This window comes from Lepidothrix coronata, unplaced genomic scaffold (genome assembly GCF_001604755.1).
Source record: "Lepidothrix coronata isolate B3197 unplaced genomic scaffold, Lepidothrix_coronata-1.0 Scaffold117, whole genome shotgun sequence".
Classification (NCBI taxonomy): domain Eukaryota; kingdom Metazoa; phylum Chordata; class Aves; order Passeriformes; family Pipridae; genus Lepidothrix; species Lepidothrix coronata.
The window spans coordinates 2,821,613-2,841,025 of record NW_016690297.1 but is presented as its reverse complement, the minus strand read 5'-3'; the positions used below and the strand labels follow the sequence as shown (position 1 = coordinate 2,841,025).

Sequence of the window (19,413 nt, the reverse complement as noted above, 5' to 3'; positions counted from 1 at the left end):
AAGACTTATGCAAATCCAAACCTAAAAAAAAAAAAAAAGAAAAAACAAAAAACCAAAAGCCTGACTTTGGGACTAAATTAGGATTTGAATGAAACTTAGACTTCACAAGTATATTCTCAGAAATTGTCCACCTCACCCTTTATCATGGAATCATAGGTTAGAAAAGACCTCCAACATTACTCAGTTCAACCACTTAGCACTTCCAGGGCCACTACGAAACCATGTCCCTTAGCACCACACTCATATGTCTTTAAAATACTTCCAGGGTTGATGACTCAATCACTTCCCTGGGCAGCCTGTGCCAGTGCTTGACAACACTTTGATGAAGAAATTTTCTCTAATAGCCAATCTAAATCTCCCCTGGTGCAACTTGAGGCCATTTCCTCTTGTCCTATCATTTGTTACTTGGGAGAAAAGACTGATCTCCACCTGGCTGCAACCTCCTTTCAGACTGTTGTAGAGAACAGTAAGATTTCCTCTCAACCTCCATTCCTCCAGGCTAAACACCCCCCCCTCCCTCAGCCGCTCGTGGTAAGACTTGTGCTCCAGACCCTTCTCCAGCTTTGTTGTCCCTCTCTGGACACACTTCAGAACCTCAGTATCTTTCTTTTCATGAGGGAGCCAAAACTGAACACAGGATTTGAGGTGTGGCCTCACCAGTACTGAGCGCAGAGGGACAATCACTGCCCTGGTCCTGCTGGCCACATTATTCCTGATACAGGCCAGGACACCATTGGCCTTCTTGGTCACCTGGGCACACGCTTGTTTAGATGTTGTTGACCAGTGTCCCACATACCTGAAGTAACTAAAGTTTTAGAAACTCCTAAGGGGCAGAATTTCCCTGAAGAATTGCTCTTGCCTTATCTAGAAAGAAACACCTTGAATCTTTCTGACACGAATTTCCACACTTGAAATTGTGGCATAATCTCCTAATTAACATTAGCTGGCAAGGCGAATTCCTCACCAGACACAACAGTCACAGCTGTTTTTCTTCTACAGTATGGCAAGGAACAGAAATGTTGATATAATATATTATAAAACTCACACAGGAACATGCCTCAATTCCTTCTGCAGCATGAGAGACCCCAAACCCATATTTTCTGTCAGCCTGGAGGAGTCTTAACCACCTCACCATAGGTTATTCTTAAGAAAAAAAAAAACAATCCTTACATGATTTGTTAAAATATGTACAAAGTTTTTAATAGAGGGCCATATCATACTTAAGTATTTCCTGGTTCAGGCAGAGGATGAAAGATTGCAACATTTTTCCCTTTATGTGTATGAAAAATAGAAACAATCCTTGCAACTGGGTCCCAGACCTGGTCCTCATTTTTGCCTATATCACCAGGCTTGAGAACTCCCCTCCATCTGGCTCTCTTAAGGTCCCAGCTCTGTTTTCCAAAGTGACAGAGCTGAAATAGAAGGAATTTGGATGGACTTCTCTCTCCTACCCATCCTAAACGAGACTGCTGATTAAGAGCTTTGGCCTTGGCCCCATTCATGCTGAGAAAAGCCCTTTATCCAGGTTTCCTCTACCTTTGGCAAATGTTACAGGAACTGAGATATTGTAGACAAAGGCCAAGTCCCTGCCTCCTCCCATTCTGGTTGCCTTTTAAAAGAAGACTTATGTGTAGCATCGCTTTGTTCTGTAGTTCAGCCTCACCGATTTCTTATCTACAGTGTTCCAAATATTTAGCTTAAAATTATAAAAATTGAAAGAAAATTGGACTTTTCTGTGGGTTGTTCACTAGCCTATAGTGTTCCCTTCAAAAGTAGATGAAGTGATTAATTCACCACGGGCAGAATTTAAAAAATGGCGTAACTTATAAAACACAATAACTTTTTTCCCCTTGTCAGAAATTTAGCCCAAGGAAACAAGAAATATTAATGAAGTCTCTGACTGTGTCTTTCAGTAACTCGATATTTGAGCAACTCATTTCTGCAGCTCCACCTTATGCCAATTTACTTGGCTTCCTTTCCAGTCACTAGGGGTGTATTTAATAAGCTCAAACATAAATCATTCACCACATACGAGATAATTATTTATGAAAAATATGCATATTTTCTTTTGCTCTGGATTACGGTGAATTGGAAAAAGATTTCTTATCAATTGCCACTGAATTAATCTAGAAATACTATTAAAAATAGTCGAGTGTTTGAGTCTGCTCAATATTCCCCAGGCAAAAATTCTGATTGGAATTAATCTTGGCAGAATCAGGCCCCTTAATCTTTCACTTGCAGCAAATGAAAAGCTGCAAGTAAGGGGGGAAAAGAGCCCCTATTTGTGACAAGCTGAGAATTTAATTGATACCTTCAGTAATTGCTATTAATGAAGGAGTATGGGAAGGGGTGTGAGGTTGATGGATACTCATGTGAATGTCTGTATAATATCAGTTGTCATTTACATGCCCAAGGACAGCGTCTGGAATTGCTTATGAAAAGGGAAACAGGAATAGAATAAATTAAAGAGAAGATGATGATAGACTCACAACAGTGTTTTAACACTGTATTGAAAAATATTACCTGTATCAATGTTCCTGTGGGCCCATTTTCTCTTATTTAAATAATTTACTCATTTTACAGTTTCTTCATACGTTTGGATTTTTTATTAATTTTCTTTTAATTTCAACTTTGCACTCTAAGATACCACTGCAGTGAGATGATTTTAGGAAGTGGGCTTGAGCTCTACAGCATGACAAAAATCTTGATTTCTACTGTTATCATTTTATACCCCTGAAAAGTGGGTAGGCCCTTACAAAACTGTCTCCTGTTTAAAACTACAGCATGGCTACCCACATTAGCCATGAATCTAACCTTAATGCATTAGTACAACCACTCCAACTAAGCCTCCAGTCTAAATTGTAGATGTGATTAGAGTACTGAGTTATTGGAGGGAATCTCAGGAGACTATGAAGTCCTCTGCCAAAGGCAGATGCCATTATCCCCCTGTCCTTCTTGTCAGTTTTTGAATTATCTTGCTCTAGGTGAAATATTTGCAGTGATAAAAAGTCCAGAGTTTACTTTTGAAACAACTATAATGGGAATAATAAGGGAAGAATAAAAAGCATGAGAGCAATTTAGTCAGACCATAACACAGTTCACATTTAAGTGTCACAATAATTTGACTTAGAGGAAAAAAGAAGAAGACAAAGAATCATTTAAAAGCTCCTTGTGGCTTCTTGTGTTAATAGACACACCTTGCCTGACCCCTGCACTGGTCCAGTAGGATGTAAATCTTATGTCATGTTTGTTAGTCCTGTGTGGGTCTTTCACATACCCAAGTGTCTCACCGATACACTGCAAGTTTAGGAACACACAACTGAACTGAAGCCCAGACAACTGCTTTAGCTGTGAGCTGAATCGGTCCCCAGGCTCCCCTGACTGCACTGCCTGGCTCTCCTCTGACGGTAGTGGCAAGCTTGACTGCTGGCTGGCATATGGACACCTACATACAGTCATCTCCGTTTGGATATCTCACTCCATAGACAACTTCCTGAGCTCTGGCAAATGAGTGAGGTGACATATCATGACAAGAAAAAACAAACAGTCATGTGCAGCTGAACAGATCTGTGTCACACACACAGACTCGTGCTTGCGTACCGCAGACCCTCATAAGCAGGTCTTGTCATGCTTCAGATTCTTATTTCTTATTCTTGTAAAAAGCACATCTCTGGAATTGTCTACTTTGTTCTGAATTTCAGACATGCAGCAAGGTGACAGAAGTTTCACCTGTCTTTACCGGGATCAACACTTCAGCCAGTTTAGGCAAGGCATTAAGAACCAAACAACTGAGGGTTTTTTTCTGTTGTAAACTATGTTTTTTAACTGTGCTGAATTAGATTCACACTTAAGAAGTGCTTCCCACATCCTCAGATAAGCAGGTTCTACAAGTGCATGATAAATGTTGCATGCAAAAATGTAATTAAAAAACTAAAATATGGTAATACTTGGATATATCTTTCTTCCTTCCTTTCTTCCATTCTTTCTTTCTTTCCTAGAAATTGACTGGTTTTCCCTTTTTTATCCTCTATTCTACTATGAAGATATTATTTGTAATGTATATGCAGTGACTGAACACAATGAAAGTGCTGTTTTTAACTTTATTCCACCTCAGTCAAACCAATATGACTTATAAATGATCCTTTTACTTTGTATATGTAAAAGCAAGAATAACTTAGAATATAAATCACTTGAATTACACTATTAGAAAAGCCAAAGAACTTTAGAATCTGTGGTTTATAATGTCTTTATCTCCTTGCATTTTGGCTAACCAGGGAACACAAACTGAAGCTTAAGGAAGCCCATTAACAGTTTGACATGCACTGATTTATGCCATCGAGCCCTACTCACTTGTCAATTAACCTTTATGTTTCATAATTTCAGTCCATAGCAAAAAAAAAAAAAAAGGTGAAACTCTCTATTTTATTTTTTTTTTCCATTGAGGAGGAAATGTGCAAAAACCCCTATTGTTTTGGTGTATTTTAGGATGTACAATTTCAGTTGCAACCATATGAAAAATGCCCAGTGTTCACTTGTGTGGGTCTGCACACGGGCTGAAGAGAAGGGGGCAAGGAAAAAGGAGAGCTACATATGAATTCAGTCTGGAATTTTGTGTGAAACTTAGATAGCAGAGCATTGCACTTTGCAAGACAGCATTGGTATTGGCTGCAGACTTAACCAAAGCTTCAAACACAGTCAGCTCCTACTGATGGTTTAAGGAGATTTCAGGGTGAATCAGCTTACTTTGGCCCTGTGCCCAGAGCAGATTTTACTCTCACTGGAATGCTTAAGGCTTCGGCTGACTTCAGAAAAAGCTTTGGGTACAAGTGTGTAGGTTCCCTGTGCCATTCCAGGATTGCTAAAGACTTGTCTGAGGTTAACTACAAAGCTTCATTCTCCCTAGAATGGGAAAACTTTGAATGGGGCCTGTAGTCCCATTCATTTGGACAATACTCAATTCCTGGGGCAGAGCCAGCATTCACATATGCTCCTATATCCCACTTAAATTTTTTTTTACCAGTGTTCTTAATGTATCCCCACACCTTTGATTACTGCAGTCTCCACCACAGGTTGCCAGAGAGAAGAGAAAAGCTGAAACACATATCATAGGCCAAATTTTGCTGGTTTAGAAATTAAATTCACTATTTGCTCCTAGGGTAAAGGATGTCTCTAGTTGGATGCCAAAGAAACATCCTTTCTCCACAGCATGAGCCTAATGCAAGACACCTTTTTTGAGATCCTTGACATGCAGATACTTGATAAGCTCCTATAGCTGTTGGGAATGCTTGAGTGTGACAGTGGAAACATTAGCTGGGCAGGGATTATCAGTGGGAGGAAAGAGGTTTTTCATTTATTTCTAGTGTAAACAGGGGGCAGAAAAGATGCCCTGGAGGAATATAGTCTAAAATGGGTTATTCATTATCTCAGCTGGTGTTTCTGAATCCTTGGCCTAGCTTCCACCTAGCTCTGATGAAACCTTTCTCCTTACCAGCAAGGGCAACTTGGATTAGCATAGAAGAAAAAGCACTATATCTTTTTGTGCTGAAAATGGAAAGATACTTTATTTCAAAAATTATATAAATCACACTTGTATTAGTGACAAACAGGAAACATACAGAAATAAGTTAGTTTCTTTTTGTTTGGTTGTTTTTGGGGTAGTTTTTGTCTTTTTTTGTTATTGTTGTTGTTTTTTTGGAGGGGGTTGTTTGTTTTGTTTTGTTTTGTTTTTGTTTTATTTTAATACAGTAATTTTTCTACCACTTTTATATTCACATTAAAATTATAAAAAAAACCCAACGAATATTTTCTATCTCTTTCATACATTTATACTTAGGAACATCATTGTCTCAGAATAAAGATTCTGGGGGACTGTTACTACTGTGTGTCAGGGCTGCCAGAACCTCGCCAGGACCATGCACACTGCTGTGTTGAAATGGGGCTCAGCATGATCAAAACTATCAGGTAATGCTTTTTTTTCCCATTCTTCCCAATTCATTGTTTCTACCAGTGTCCTGAACTTCTTCCCTGAGAATGCTATTACTAGACAAGTAATTCTTATGTTGGATCAGAAACCTTAGGATTGTCACTGTGAAAAGGGCAGGACTTTTTTGACCTATGTAGTGCATGGGAACAGTTACTGAATTGTTTTATTAACCTGTGCTGCTTTAGAGATGTAACAAAGTAGCTGTGTGTGCATTGCAAGTGAGAGGTTTCACAGTTCTTGACAGTTCTCATTTTGTACTGTTGTCTTTATCAAGAGGAGTTTGAGGAGGAGGAATTGCTTCCTATAATCCCTTTAATAAAATTAAACAACAATATAAAAACAAAATAGACAGCTGTGGCTATCCTTTAGCCTGGAAACTAACTCATAGACAAACTCATAAGCACTGAGATTTGCCAGATGAGCAAATTTTACCTGTTAAATTAGGTTGGTGCTTAAATCCACAAGCACTGGAAGTGTTTTAATTAAGGGATGTGTTCTCATCATGTAAACATAATTATGTTGCTGATAGATTATTGTATTTTGATGCAATTATACTTAATAATAACCATGTTTCAGTAGTCCATGTGTAGAGCTTGTCCAGTGAGTTACCATGACAGTGGCTGACATCTAATGCTCCGAGAAATGTTTTCTCCATCTTTTTAATCCTTGTAATTTTTTATTGGTATAACATGTCAAAGTTCTTGAGTTTCTCATATCCAAATAATTTTTCATTCGCTGTTTTTTTATAAAACAGTGTAACCTAACACAAGTATTCTCTTTTTTCTGTGGGTATATTGCTGCCCAATCTCTTTATCTGCTTCTTTTCCAGACTGCTTTACCCCTTTAATCTGAGTCTGTCTTATGACATACATCAGACAGTTAATGCATATTGCAGCTACATTACTGAGCTCTTAATAGAGAAAGAATTTTACAAAAATTAATTAATGGAAAAATCTAACTGAATAATGTTTATGCAACAATGATATCTAAGAAGGCTGGATTCAATTATCACAGACTAAATATTGCACAAAGTAATCAATATTTTGCTTCTGGAATCCCCACAGTGAAAGTGAAACGAATTAGAGAACACAGTGATGAGAAAAAATGTACCGGCATTGTTAAAATTTCTTTGAGACAGATATCAAAACTTTTGTATTTGCTTGGTAATACCACCTGCAACCAACCCATTGTAAGTCCTTTTCTTTCTAAGACATTAAATTTCTCTGAATCTCCTTACACATGTGCAATGAAGTCTATAACACCTTGTGCCCTTTCATGAATCAGGTCTTGAAGGCAGTAATCCAGTAGAAATGATGGTCTATTTTTAGTATCTTAAATGACAGCTATAGTCAGTCGACGCCATGAAACCGAAGTCCACTGGGGCTTGGGTCGTCCATCCCAGACTAATTCAGTTCAGATCTCCTCCAATTTGTTTGATAATCCCAGTATCTGAATTTCTGTCTATTCAATGAGCATGATTCTTTCCCCAGGCTTTTCTGTTCAGAGTATAGGAGTCCTATGTTACTGATCCTAATGTGTGCTTATATAGTTGACAAGGAGGACCAATCCTGCAATGGAATATTAGAAATACTTAAGTCCACGTTTCTGAGAGAATTTAGAATTATCTACAGTCTATTATTTGGAATTAAAGAAGTAAATGTCTTTCTTAGTTAAGATGAAAAGAATCCTCTTTAGAAAACTGAGCTTTTATGATATTTGTCCCTATGGAATTTTATCATATTTAAAACCTCCTGGAAACGACATTTTGATGATTATAAAATTTTTTATCTTCATCTGAACTTTTTACAAAATAAATATTTTGTGTGTCTAAAATAACAGGGAGACGATTCAAATTATGAGAAACCGCCCTTCAGATTCAACAGCTACATTGAACTTATACAGACAAACATTTCTCTCCACTGACAACAGGTAGTTGGTAACATTGTAGTGATCAGTACTAACACTTCTGGTGAGGCAGTGCCCAAAAAACCTATGACCTCAGGGTATCATTGCCAAATATTCCTTCCAGTCTCCTTGATGACTTCATGGTCAAAGGGATTAGAACAAGAATGTCAAATCCATTCATTACACAACATGTAAAATAAATCTACATGGACAGGTTGTCTCACAAGGGACTTCTGAGTGTTTTCATTCAGCTTGCACCCATATATCTAAATTGTTAATTTATTGTTAATTGAGAGTCTACATCTTGATTTTATGCTCATATACTGAGAATCTAGACTTGAGTCTTGCAGCTCCACTTCTCTCTTTGAAAATGAACTGTTCAGAACTCAACAGAATAATCCAAGAAAGGTTATGATTTTCTCTGTAATGACTTTTTTGCATCACTGTGCCTTGTTAAAAATCTTACAAGAGAAAAGCTATTATTGTTATTCTAACATCTTCTTGTACTTTGCTTCCTTAACGTTTGAGAACAATTGAAAGACAACTTTCAACCATGGGAAGGTTCCATGAAATCTGATATTTACTCCAAAGTAAGGCAGCTTTGCTCCATTACATTTGAGCATGAGCAAAAATCCTAACTCCATCTGTCTTGCAAAACCCAACATCCTCTAAATTCTCATTAGCTTCAACTGGAAATGCAAATTAAAATAAAAATAATAAGCTCTTTATGAGGGGTTCATTTGTTTAGCTGGTTCTAGTACCTTTTCACAAGCAGCACAACTCTCCTTATGTTTAATTTTATTGTATTAATGCCTGTCTGTACTGACAGCTGATGGAAATGAGATACTAGGGAATGCTTAGTCATCAGATGATAATGTTTCATTTCCACAGTTATCACCCAAGCTAAGTGGGTGTCAGAGATAACACCACCTTCTCAAATGTCCTTATTCCTAAAATCTCTGTACTGGGAGGAGAAGAGGGAGGTATGTTCTGTGAGGCTCAACTCCTCAAGGACTCGCCCGCACAGTATAAAAAGGGAAATCACACAATACCTATAACAGTGGAAATTCAAACAAACCTTTGTGCTGGTATATTTGATTGGTAAATCAAGGAGTCCTGAGTGGTTTCATTTGTTGGATTATTTCCCACTAAAATACCAGCTCAAAGAGTAATTATTATGACAGAATAAATAGTCCCAGCACGCAATATAAGCTAAATTCCAGAAATTAGATAACAGCTTGTCTTCATTAAAAGTCTGTAATTAACTACTAATATTAAGATGTATTCATGAGAGAGGGAAATAAAGGAAAACTAGAAAAAAAATCAAACTAAAACCCACAACCAAAAATACCTCAATACACCGCAATTATTTCAGATGATCTCACTGACTGACCTGCAGGTTTCCTGCCCCTTAGCATGAAAAAGCTGCTTTTAACTTCATCTGTTGAGTATTAACAAAAATCATGAAGTAATCAATGATTGTTAAAAGAGTTACTCAGGCAGTAAAATAACCAGAAATTGTTTTAATATTCCATTATTAGTAAATCATTATTTAATTATATAATTATATAATGATACAATTGATCCAGTTCTGGATTCCTTCCACAGATTATTTCTTCTATAATTTACAAGGCACTGGCATGACACAACAAAGTCTGATTCCCAGAAGAGAGAATAAGTCTTCACAAAACCAAAACCTAATGCTTACCTTCATTTCTGTGTGGTGGCGGAAAGGGACATTGCAAGATATTCACAAGTTCAGCCTGCACTTTTCAGACAGTTCCCAGAGTGAATTGGTTTCACACCAGACTTGATCATATTGTCACCTCCACGTGTCTGTTTCAGCCACTGACTGAATGAAAAGAGCATGAGGACAGTTTGTCTTTCCCTGTTTTTTCTGTTGGATGCCTATGTGAACTGAACCAGGTAGAGATGAATAGGTTTATGTACTTCTGGGATCACTTTCCTTTGAACGTGCCACCAAATACCATCAAAGCTATATTTGCAAAATAGCATAGAAGTATATAGATTTTATAACATAGTTTACAAATGAAAAAGAAGAATTCTAATAATACTGTGTGATATCTTGCAATATACTATTTTCCTGCCTCTCAGAGCAGACTGACATAAGAAACAGGAATGTAGCAGTACTTTAACTCTGCCCATGTTGCTATAGCATCTGTCTGAACTCAGAGCAAGTCAGTTATATTAGTGATAAATCTGATGATATGAAACTTCTCTAGATAGTAGTTTCTGCTGACATTGGATTCCAGCTTTAATTCCAAGTTAAACTCACCCTGGAGCTATTTCAAACTGGCTTCTTGGGATAGTATCTCCCTTAAATTGTAAATTCAACCTGTCTAAAGTTCCCCTACAAAGTGTTGCATCCCATAAATCATATTACCTGAGCTGTATTCTTTAAAGTGTTCAGTAGTTTAGTGCATCCTGCTATGTAGTTTTTTTTAAATAATGGATATCTCCTTCACAAGCATGACAAAGTTCCCAGAGTCCTACTAAGAAGGTTATTTAACTCAGTTCACCTACTATCCTCTCATGTCAGCACCAAAAAGCATTTTAGTTCATTTAGGAAAATTCCACAATTCTGTTTAGTCAAACCAAAAAGTTCTCCATGTAACTGAACCTTATGATCATAGGACAGTTCGGTTTGGAGAGGTGTGGTGGGGGGAAACAGTTTTCCCCCTGAAGTTATAAAATGGTAAAACCCCAGGGGGTGGTAACCCTTGAGGTTTTACCCAATGAGCGCTTCTGCAAAATATATCACAAGCAGAACGGAAAAGAAGGTAGTGGTAGTTGTAGTTGTTGAAGAAGTAGCCATGTTGTAGAGCCATGAGCAAGGGGCTCGGAGCCCCTTGGGGCCTCTGGGCCCCTCCCCAGCCCCAGCTGGGGGCTACAAGGACTTGGAACAGTGTTAGACTGGGCTAAGTGCCTGTAGCTAGAAAGCTGAAGGAGTTTTCTCCACCTTGAGTGGGCAGCAGGAGCAGTAGCAGAGACAACAGTGAACAGAGGCTATGGCTGAAAGCCAACAGATAAGAACTGAACTGGAGAAGCAGCAGAAACAAGCATGCAGCTGAGCAGAGAGACACAGAGTGGTTTGAGAGACGAGAGCCAGCAGCAGAGAGAGAGAACTAGCTCAGACAGAGACAAAGTTGGGGTAAGAACTGAACCAAAAGACCCCAAATCCCTCTGAGACCTCCGAGAGAGAGGAGGAGGATGAACTCTTAATTGAAAGAGTCTTAGAGTGCTACAGCACTGCAGAAAAGAGCTGAAAAGCTCCAAAGGAATGCGGAGGGGGTGACCTTGCCCCCCCACCCCTGCTTGAGACAGAGCACAGAGCTCTGCAAAGGGGCTTGAATCCCCTGAAGATATGGACCGTCACAAAGACCCCTGAGCTTCGTTGATATGACCGTGGTGAGACGACCGTGTCCAGGTGAACGCAGCCCATGGAAGATAAGACCCTCGTTTAGAGACGAGTGGCCGAGAGGGGCTTGGATACCCCCTCGTGTGTACTGGCAGAGATCCAGCTACAGCTGCTGCAGGGAAGAGAGAGAGATAGACTGCTACTGTAAAGAGAATGCTGCTCTGAAAGTGGAAAAGATCTTTTCCTTCTTCCCTCCTGGACTTTTATCTGGAGGGGAGAAGAGATCAGATCCATTGTAAATACTTTTATGTAATGGTAGAGATAGCTAAGATTGTATATAATGTATTGTAGTATTTATTTGTACAGTCACTGTAATATATAATCCCTTTCCCCCATTTTGAGCCTCGTGTGGTATCTGGAAAAACCATCTCACACTGGGTTGAGATGTGGGAGGGGGTTTGGACTAGGGAATTGGATTTTGGGGCTCTCAAACCATGACAAGAGGGCATCAGGAGTTCACCCTTCTGCTCAAAGCAGGGTCAGCTAAGACCCTTATTTATTTCAAGCAGAATACATAGACCTTCCTATTACATCTGCATGAGGATAACAGCAACTATGACTTGATGGGTGAATTAAACAGCCCCAGGGAACGTTTGCTGTGACTAAGAAAAAGTGGAACAGACTGGCTAACTCCATTTTTCTGAAATCTTTTTGCTTCCAAAACCAGGCAGTTGCATCCAAACTATCTACTGGAAATGGTCTTCATCACGTGCAAAGTGTTGAATCTGGAAACAGGTTGTGAGAGAGTTTGTTGACCAGGAAAGAAACATTCTGGGGCTGATTTAAGTATCTCGAAGCATAGACAGCATCTTGCACAGTTAGACTGGTCAGCACAAACATAGCCAGTGCGTCATTTTCTGAACCTACAAAGTGTGAATTCCAGGGCATTCAGATTTTTGACAGCTACAGAAAAGGCTGAAAATCAGATTTCTGGCTTTTGGCTCACCTTTTACATTAGAAAAATCTCTGATTAACAGCACAAAAATCAAATACCTATCAAAGAATGATAGGTATTTGATTGAAAGAATATTTGATTGATTGAATGATGACCAGAAGGAAATGCCAAGATCCAATTAAAATCAATTACTTTTTTTTATCACTTTCTGGACTAAAATTAGATGAATGGCATCAATAGCATCAGTCAGGTTTACCTCATCCTGGATAAGATGTCAAACCACTTGTGAACTAAACAGGGCTGCTTTATAGATCATCAATAATGCATCTTCATGCATGCACTTTGTCAAAGTATTTGCAGAGAGCTGTAAAGTAGTTGAAACAAATACATTTTTTTTAATTAGAAGTTTCATTGACAGTTGAATAAATTTAAGAGAGAGAACTAAAAGATGTGGAACACCTGAGCTTATGCAAAATGAACTCTGTTCATTTTTTCAGTACCTAGTACATGCTATTATTTATGAGAAGCTTTTTCTGAATGAATTAGAGCTATCACTATTGATGAAGGTGATCTAAGCTTTATTGTCTCAAAGGTTTTAAGTGCTTTTTTCCTATAGTTATAATAAATGAGACCTCCTAAACTAGGTGGTAGTCTGGCTATTAGGGAGTTGGATCTGACCATGATGAAGTCCCCTTCTTTACATAATTCAGAAATCTGTTTTACCCCATACCACTTTGAATTTTACAGAAAAAGAATACTTATAATTCCATGGCTTTTTACATATTAATTCCTTCACATTTAAACTACAACCACTTATTCTTTATTCAGTTTAATACCTTACAACAAAAGGTTAACTGTTAAACAGTTTTTCAACAGCTCTGCTCTTTCTTATGTTGCAAATAATAAAGTAATATGAGCCATACTAGATCAGTCTTGTGCTTTGATTCAATCCTGGACAAGGCTTTTTAAATATATCTCAGACTGCCTTTGGCTCCATGCAGGCAGGTCCCCTCATGCAATTAGTTTCCCATCTATCAACATGAGAGCACATTGCTGTGCAGGACGAGTCAGAGGAGGATCCAAAGACAGGGCCCTGCAGCCTCACCAGCACTGCAGCAGAGAAACAGAATGTCCCTCAGCCAAAGATTGGAGGCAGGGAGCCAAATTCACAGTCAGCTGATGAAGAGCTGAGATGTAATATCACCTGAGCAGCACACAGAAAGAGTTGCTGTGAAACTGTGAAAGACAAGAGATAAGGCAAGGGGGATAGGACCTTGATTGNTTAAACACTGATAAGCTTGGGACATTAACACCTCTCTAAGCCTATTTCACAGTTTGATCATCATCTTGGTAAAGAAATGTTTCCTAATGTCCAGGCTGAACCTCCACTGATGCAGCTTTGGACCATTCCCATGTGTTCTATCATTGGATTCTAGTGAGAAACATTCAGCACCTCCCTTTCCCCTTCCCCTCCTCAGAAAGCTGTAGAGAGCAATGAGGTCCCCCCTCAGGGTCCTGTTCTCCGAACCAGACAAGCCCAGAACCCTCAAGCGCTCCTCACAGGATGTGCCTTCCAGCCCTGTGACCAGCTTTGTTGTGCTCCTTGGGATGCATTCAAGGGCCTTCACATCCTTCTTAACAGGTGGGTCCCAGCACTGCACAGAGGGCTCCAGGTGAGGCCACACCAACACTGAACACAGTGGAATAATCCTCTCTTTTGTCCAGCTGGTTGTGCTGCGTTTGATGCGCCCCAGGATGGGGTTTGCCCTCTGGGCTGCCAGGGCACACTGCTGGCTCCTGTTGAGCTGCTGCCCAGATCCCTTTCTGCAGGGCTGATCTCCAGTCACTGCTCCCTCAGTTTACATTCGCGCCCAGTGTTACTCCATCAGGCATTTGGACTTGCTAAATTCCATACCATTGATGATTGCCCAGTGCTAGTATTTGTCCAATGTTAAATACTAATGTTTATTGGTAATTAAATGCTTTATTACTTAAAACATAAATTGGTAAAATAGAGTGTGTGTCTATATATGCATAGGGAAAGATTACATAAATATATGCTATTAAAACATTTTATTAAATGTAAGGTCCTCTTACTGAGTGCATTTTTCAATGAAAAGCTTCTTGCTCAATTCCCATAGATACAGTTAGCTTTTATTTCAAGATAAGGAAATCAGACATAAAACAAGAAATAATTATCTTAGTCTGAACAAAAGAAAAGGGCAGGCTGGGGAAATAATCATGTAGGGAGTTGTGTGATAATTCCTCTGACAGTTATGAGTGTTAGCTTAGGTCTTTTTGTACAATATAAAAATTCTTCAAAACAGATTACAAATCACAGTGGTCTCACTTCTCTTAGCTGTTCTTACAACACTTAAAGTGTTTTAGTGTGGAGGAGTTGTTCCACATCCCATCTTCCAGAGACAGGTGTTTGTTTGTTTCATTTTGATACTTCAAGCCCTCTAGCTTGCAAAGCAATAAAGAAATTTGTAAATGAATATTATGAATTTGAAGTATTAGAACACAGATAAATTCCATCTCAAAGCTTCTTTTTTATTATTTTATGGTCAACTTTTTAAAATCTTCTTTTAGATATCTGAAATACGTGGACTTCCTAATAAAATGAATGGATCTTGTTGTAGGCAAACAAATGCACTGGGACTTATCATATACCTGCTTTTCTCCAAGCTTTCATAATATTCAGGAAAGGGAAATAAAGATGAATTTCCTATTTTCAATTCTTCACAGTTTTATACAACTTGTTTCTCTCCATTTTAGAACTCTCTTTTTTGTTTTTCTTCCCCTTACAAACTGAACTGATGCTCCTTTGCAACAATGAAAGGCCAAATATTGAATGCAGTAAGCAATTTACCCTTTTCTCCTCTAGAGAAAATCTATCAAGGTCATGACTGAGGCATCTGAGGCAGTGGCAGTTAGCTTCAGAGTTGTGAAATAGAGCTATTTATTCTTTGTCTGCTCTGTGATGTGATCTTGCTGTGCTTTTGTTGACTTCAGTGACCACAGAACTGAGAGTCTCTACAGAGAAACAGCAGCTTTGTTTGTAGAGCAACAGTAGCAGCATGATTTTATTATCCTCAGCACACTCTTCAAATATTAACGAACACGAGCTCTAACACTATTTCTCGTGCAAATAATTATTGTCACACAGACAGAATTGGAAAAGTGGTGTTTTTGTCATCCCAGTGGATACAGCTCAATTATTTTAGTTGTGAACTTCCCAAGGTGATAGAATCACAGAATCACTAAGGTTGGAAAAGACCTCTGGGATCATCTAGTCCAACCTTCAACCCAATACCACCATGCACACTAAACCCTATTACAAAATGCCTACTCGTTCTTTGAACACTTCCAGGGATCGTTATTCCACCACTTCCCTGAGAAGCTTGTTCCAATGCTGAACCCTCTTTCAGGGAAGAATTTTTTCCCAATACCTAACCTGAACCTTCCCTGGCACATCTTGAGGCTATTTCCCCTTCGCTAGTTCCCTGGGAGAAGAGGCTGACTCCAAAGAGCCCAACCATTGTTGTAGAGCCCAAACATTAACCTGATGGTGTCTGTCACTGATGTGCTGATATATCTCAATACTGATTTGGAAGAATTATTCCTGGGTCTAAGACACCAATTAAAGTGCCTGGGTCTGTGTACAATATCTGTGATCTCATATCAGAAGAGGAAGATACTATTTTAACACAGTAACATTCCCTTTATAATCAACAGACATATTAGTTGAAAATATGTGCTGTGACAAGTCCCTCTTCTGAGACTGTTAACAAATATGCCCACGTGTGTTTACTTTTGAGAGGTGAAATGGTCTTTGCCATCACACAGAATGGAAGAAACTGATTTTAAACTTACACTGTTATCACAACAGAGCAAATGGTATTCTGGTCAAATCTACTAAAAATAATTAAACTTTGCACAAAAAGTAACTCTGGAAAATTCCAACCAATAAAATAACATTTTTGAAAATTTGAAAATAATTAAAAAACTACAGTAGATAATAAAAACATACACAGATTTCATGAAAATAGTTTTCATACTGTTCCTGAACTGTCTTTTATAATTCCAAGCTAAAGGATTAAATAAGTCCAACAAAATACTTTCACTCAGGCATCTTTTTCTCTCCCTATCTTTCTCTTTCTATCTGACCAGGATAATAAGGGTGCCACTGAGCCATTCATGCAATTAAGTGCTTAATGATAAACTGGCTTTTAGAGCCATTTTATCACTACCTGTACTTTGCTACCTAGAAAGTTATCTCTTCATTTTACAGGCTAGGCTGCACTTTACAACAAATTGACATCATTTTACATCATACCCTTTTCTAGCAGATATGGAAAACTGTGGCATATACTCTCATATGGTCTTTTTTCTTTCTTTTTGTGTTTTGTTAAACAGATATGTAAGGTCGAGAACGAAGCATGACATTGACATGAGAATAGGGATACACTCGGGATCGGTTCTGTGTGGAGTGCTGGGCCTGCGGAAGTGGCAGTTTGATGTCTGGTCCTGGGACGTGGATATCGCAAACAAACTCGAGTCAGGTGGAATTCCTGGGTAAGATAAGGTGTATTTCCCACAGTCAGAAAACATTGCCAACACATTACACCGTTAACCTTGCCAACAGCTTAACTGTCTTACGTTATTTCATCAACTATGACCTATAATCAAAAAAGGTAGAAATGGTCAGCTTGCAGAGGCATTTGGAAAGACAGGACAAAAATATTTATTTTTCTTTGCCAACCTTGATTTTCTTAAAAAGATCAATTTTTGTTTTCAGCCCATATAATACTCAGAGGTAGCCCAAATTTCCCAGTTAGGAGTTGACCATGAGGTTTTCCAGGATTCATTCTCTCATCCTTTGCATTCAAATGCTATTATGAGGCAGAAGGCTATAATTTCTTTTATCTCATAATGCACAAAGTGTGTGAAGAATTATGTGTTCATAGGTCAATATGCTAGTAACAAGTTATTATGAACAGCAGGCTCTCCAGGTAGTCTTTTAAATAATTTGATGCTTTAGTAGATGTTTTGAGACATTTTTCTCAACCTGTCTGTATGTGAAAATGTATGGTTTTCCATTGAGCTGCCTGGTTTTTCTGTGTCTGAGTGTCTGATGCAGATGATTCAACTGGAAGTTGAATGTATTTCTGCCTGACATGGTCTATATATCACACTAGTTTGGAAGGTGCAAATCCTAAATCTGAAGCAATAGTAGTGATTGCAGAAATCTTCTGTTAGTTTTCAGTTCCACTTTCCATTGATGAAAGATGTAGAAAAATATTACCTATACAATTCAAATTTTAGCCATGGAATTTAGAAGTAATAGCACCAAACAGCTTTATGTGGAAAAAGTCTTAAGTGATGCTGTCACCTTGAATGACAGAGATTTTAAGTCATCAAAACTGAGTCATGTGCTCTACTCCCTACACACACATCAGGATCTGTCAAAGCTGTCATGTTCCCAGGAAGTTGGAAGGAAATTTGCTTCATATTTTGCAAATGCAGGCCCCTTCCACAGTTCTATATAGTAAACCTTTACATTAATATATATTCTTAGAATCAGCAGAAAATGAAACACTACATGTTCTGAGAACAACTTCTGTACTCTGCATATGCCACTGGTGCATAAAATTTCCAAAAAAAAATTCATTGCCTGCTGCTTATCCCACTTGGTAGCCCTAGATGACTAAGGTGCTGCTTTGTTAACATGAGCAGACAAATCATCTAAGTTTCACTATCCGCACCTGCGAAAAGCATAGTCTGTTGCTGTTAACGTGTGCAAGTTGTATGGCTATTAATGAATAACCCAGAAAATGCACAATCTTGCTGTAGATAAGATGCCTGGCTGGGTTTCAGTCTATCAGAGCAGAGTGATTTCCACTCCTGGGTATCAGTGTGTCAGCACAACAAAGCCTGTATGTGAGAGCAATCCACGAAATCCCTTAGAATAGTGGTTTACATCAGAGTTTCCTAGTGCACAGAGCAGATTCAATAGAGCACTTAAGCTCATTTCAACCTCTCTTTACTTCCTTCTGCTGCCAGCATTCAAATCCCCCTGCTTGTCATAATACCAAGGTCATTCCCATTCCCAGAGCTGCTTCACCAGAAACACTTCCCTGGGGTTATGACCGGTCCTGCTCCCACATTTGTGAAACAAGAGCAAAGATGAACCACAGCCCTTTCCTGAGGGCATAGTCGAGGGAGGCAGTTCAGGAGGGGGAAGATACTTCCACTGAGTCTGGGAGCATGAAAGAAGGGGCTCAGCTCTTTCCCTCAATGGCTGCATGTCACCCTGAGACCTCCTGGGCATGGGTGATGTGGGGAGAGATTGCCCCTGATGAAGCAGCATAAGCCAGCAGCTCAGCTACCATGGGAGAAGGCAATTATGAGAACTGAAAAAAAGCAGTCATTTCTGTTTTTCTGAGAGGAAAAAAAAGTGTCCACAGCACCTGAGAAGGAAACCATATAAGATCCTACAGTGTTATTTCAGTGACATTTTTCTACCAGGATCCTGTCTTCTGATAGTCTTTGCCTGGTGTATGAAGATATTCATCTATGGTATTGAGTTACATAAAACCTAATAAATAATTTTCCAGGATGTTTCAATGACAGGTATCATCTAACACTTTGGGCCTGATATGCTTTCCACAGTAGGACAGTCTATAATCCTTGACTTCAATACTCAGATTCCCTGTGTACTGTATTTGTCTAAAATTAGAAAGATGTCTGTCCGTTACACATTTTAAGTTTTTTTAAGCAAGCAGTGCAAAAGGTGAAACCAGAAAATACTTTTTAAATCTACCAACTATTTATTAATATTTGGTCCATTTAAGGATATTGCATCAATACCTATCTCCACACTCTGTTTAAAGCTGTTATCATTTCCATTAAAAAATCCATATTTCAGGGCTGTATAATATAACCCTCCCAAATTATATTAGTTGAAACTAAGCACAAAGATAGTCACCTTGGCAACTAATGTATCACTTTCTTTTTCTTTCTTTTTTTTTGTTTTGTTTTGTTTGTTTTTGTTTTGTTTTTTCTTTAATTTTATGTTAGTACTTTACTTAAATCAATTTAGTCTGGATTTCTAAGAGTTAGGAAATGTTTTGTCTTTCTGAGAGGTGTTATACTCTGCCTTTAAAGTCCAGGCCAAAAGTTGCTTGT

At 38.6% G+C, this 19,413-nt stretch overlaps 1 protein-coding gene across 2 annotated transcripts in view; it reads left to right on the top strand.

Moving 5' to 3' along the window:
• The window catches only part of ADCY8 (adenylate cyclase 8), a 125,140-nt gene that overhangs the window by 55,999 nt on the left and 49,728 nt on the right, over positions 1-19,413 (top strand). For both annotated transcript variants that reach the window (XM_017825253.1, XM_017825252.1), the window contains exons 5-6: positions 5,834-5,961; positions 16,642-16,800. In XM_017825253.1, coding sequence (XP_017680742.1) covers positions 5,834-5,961; positions 16,642-16,800 — 287 coding nt within the window. The remainder of the gene's footprint in view (positions 1-5,833; positions 5,962-16,641; positions 16,801-19,413) is intronic.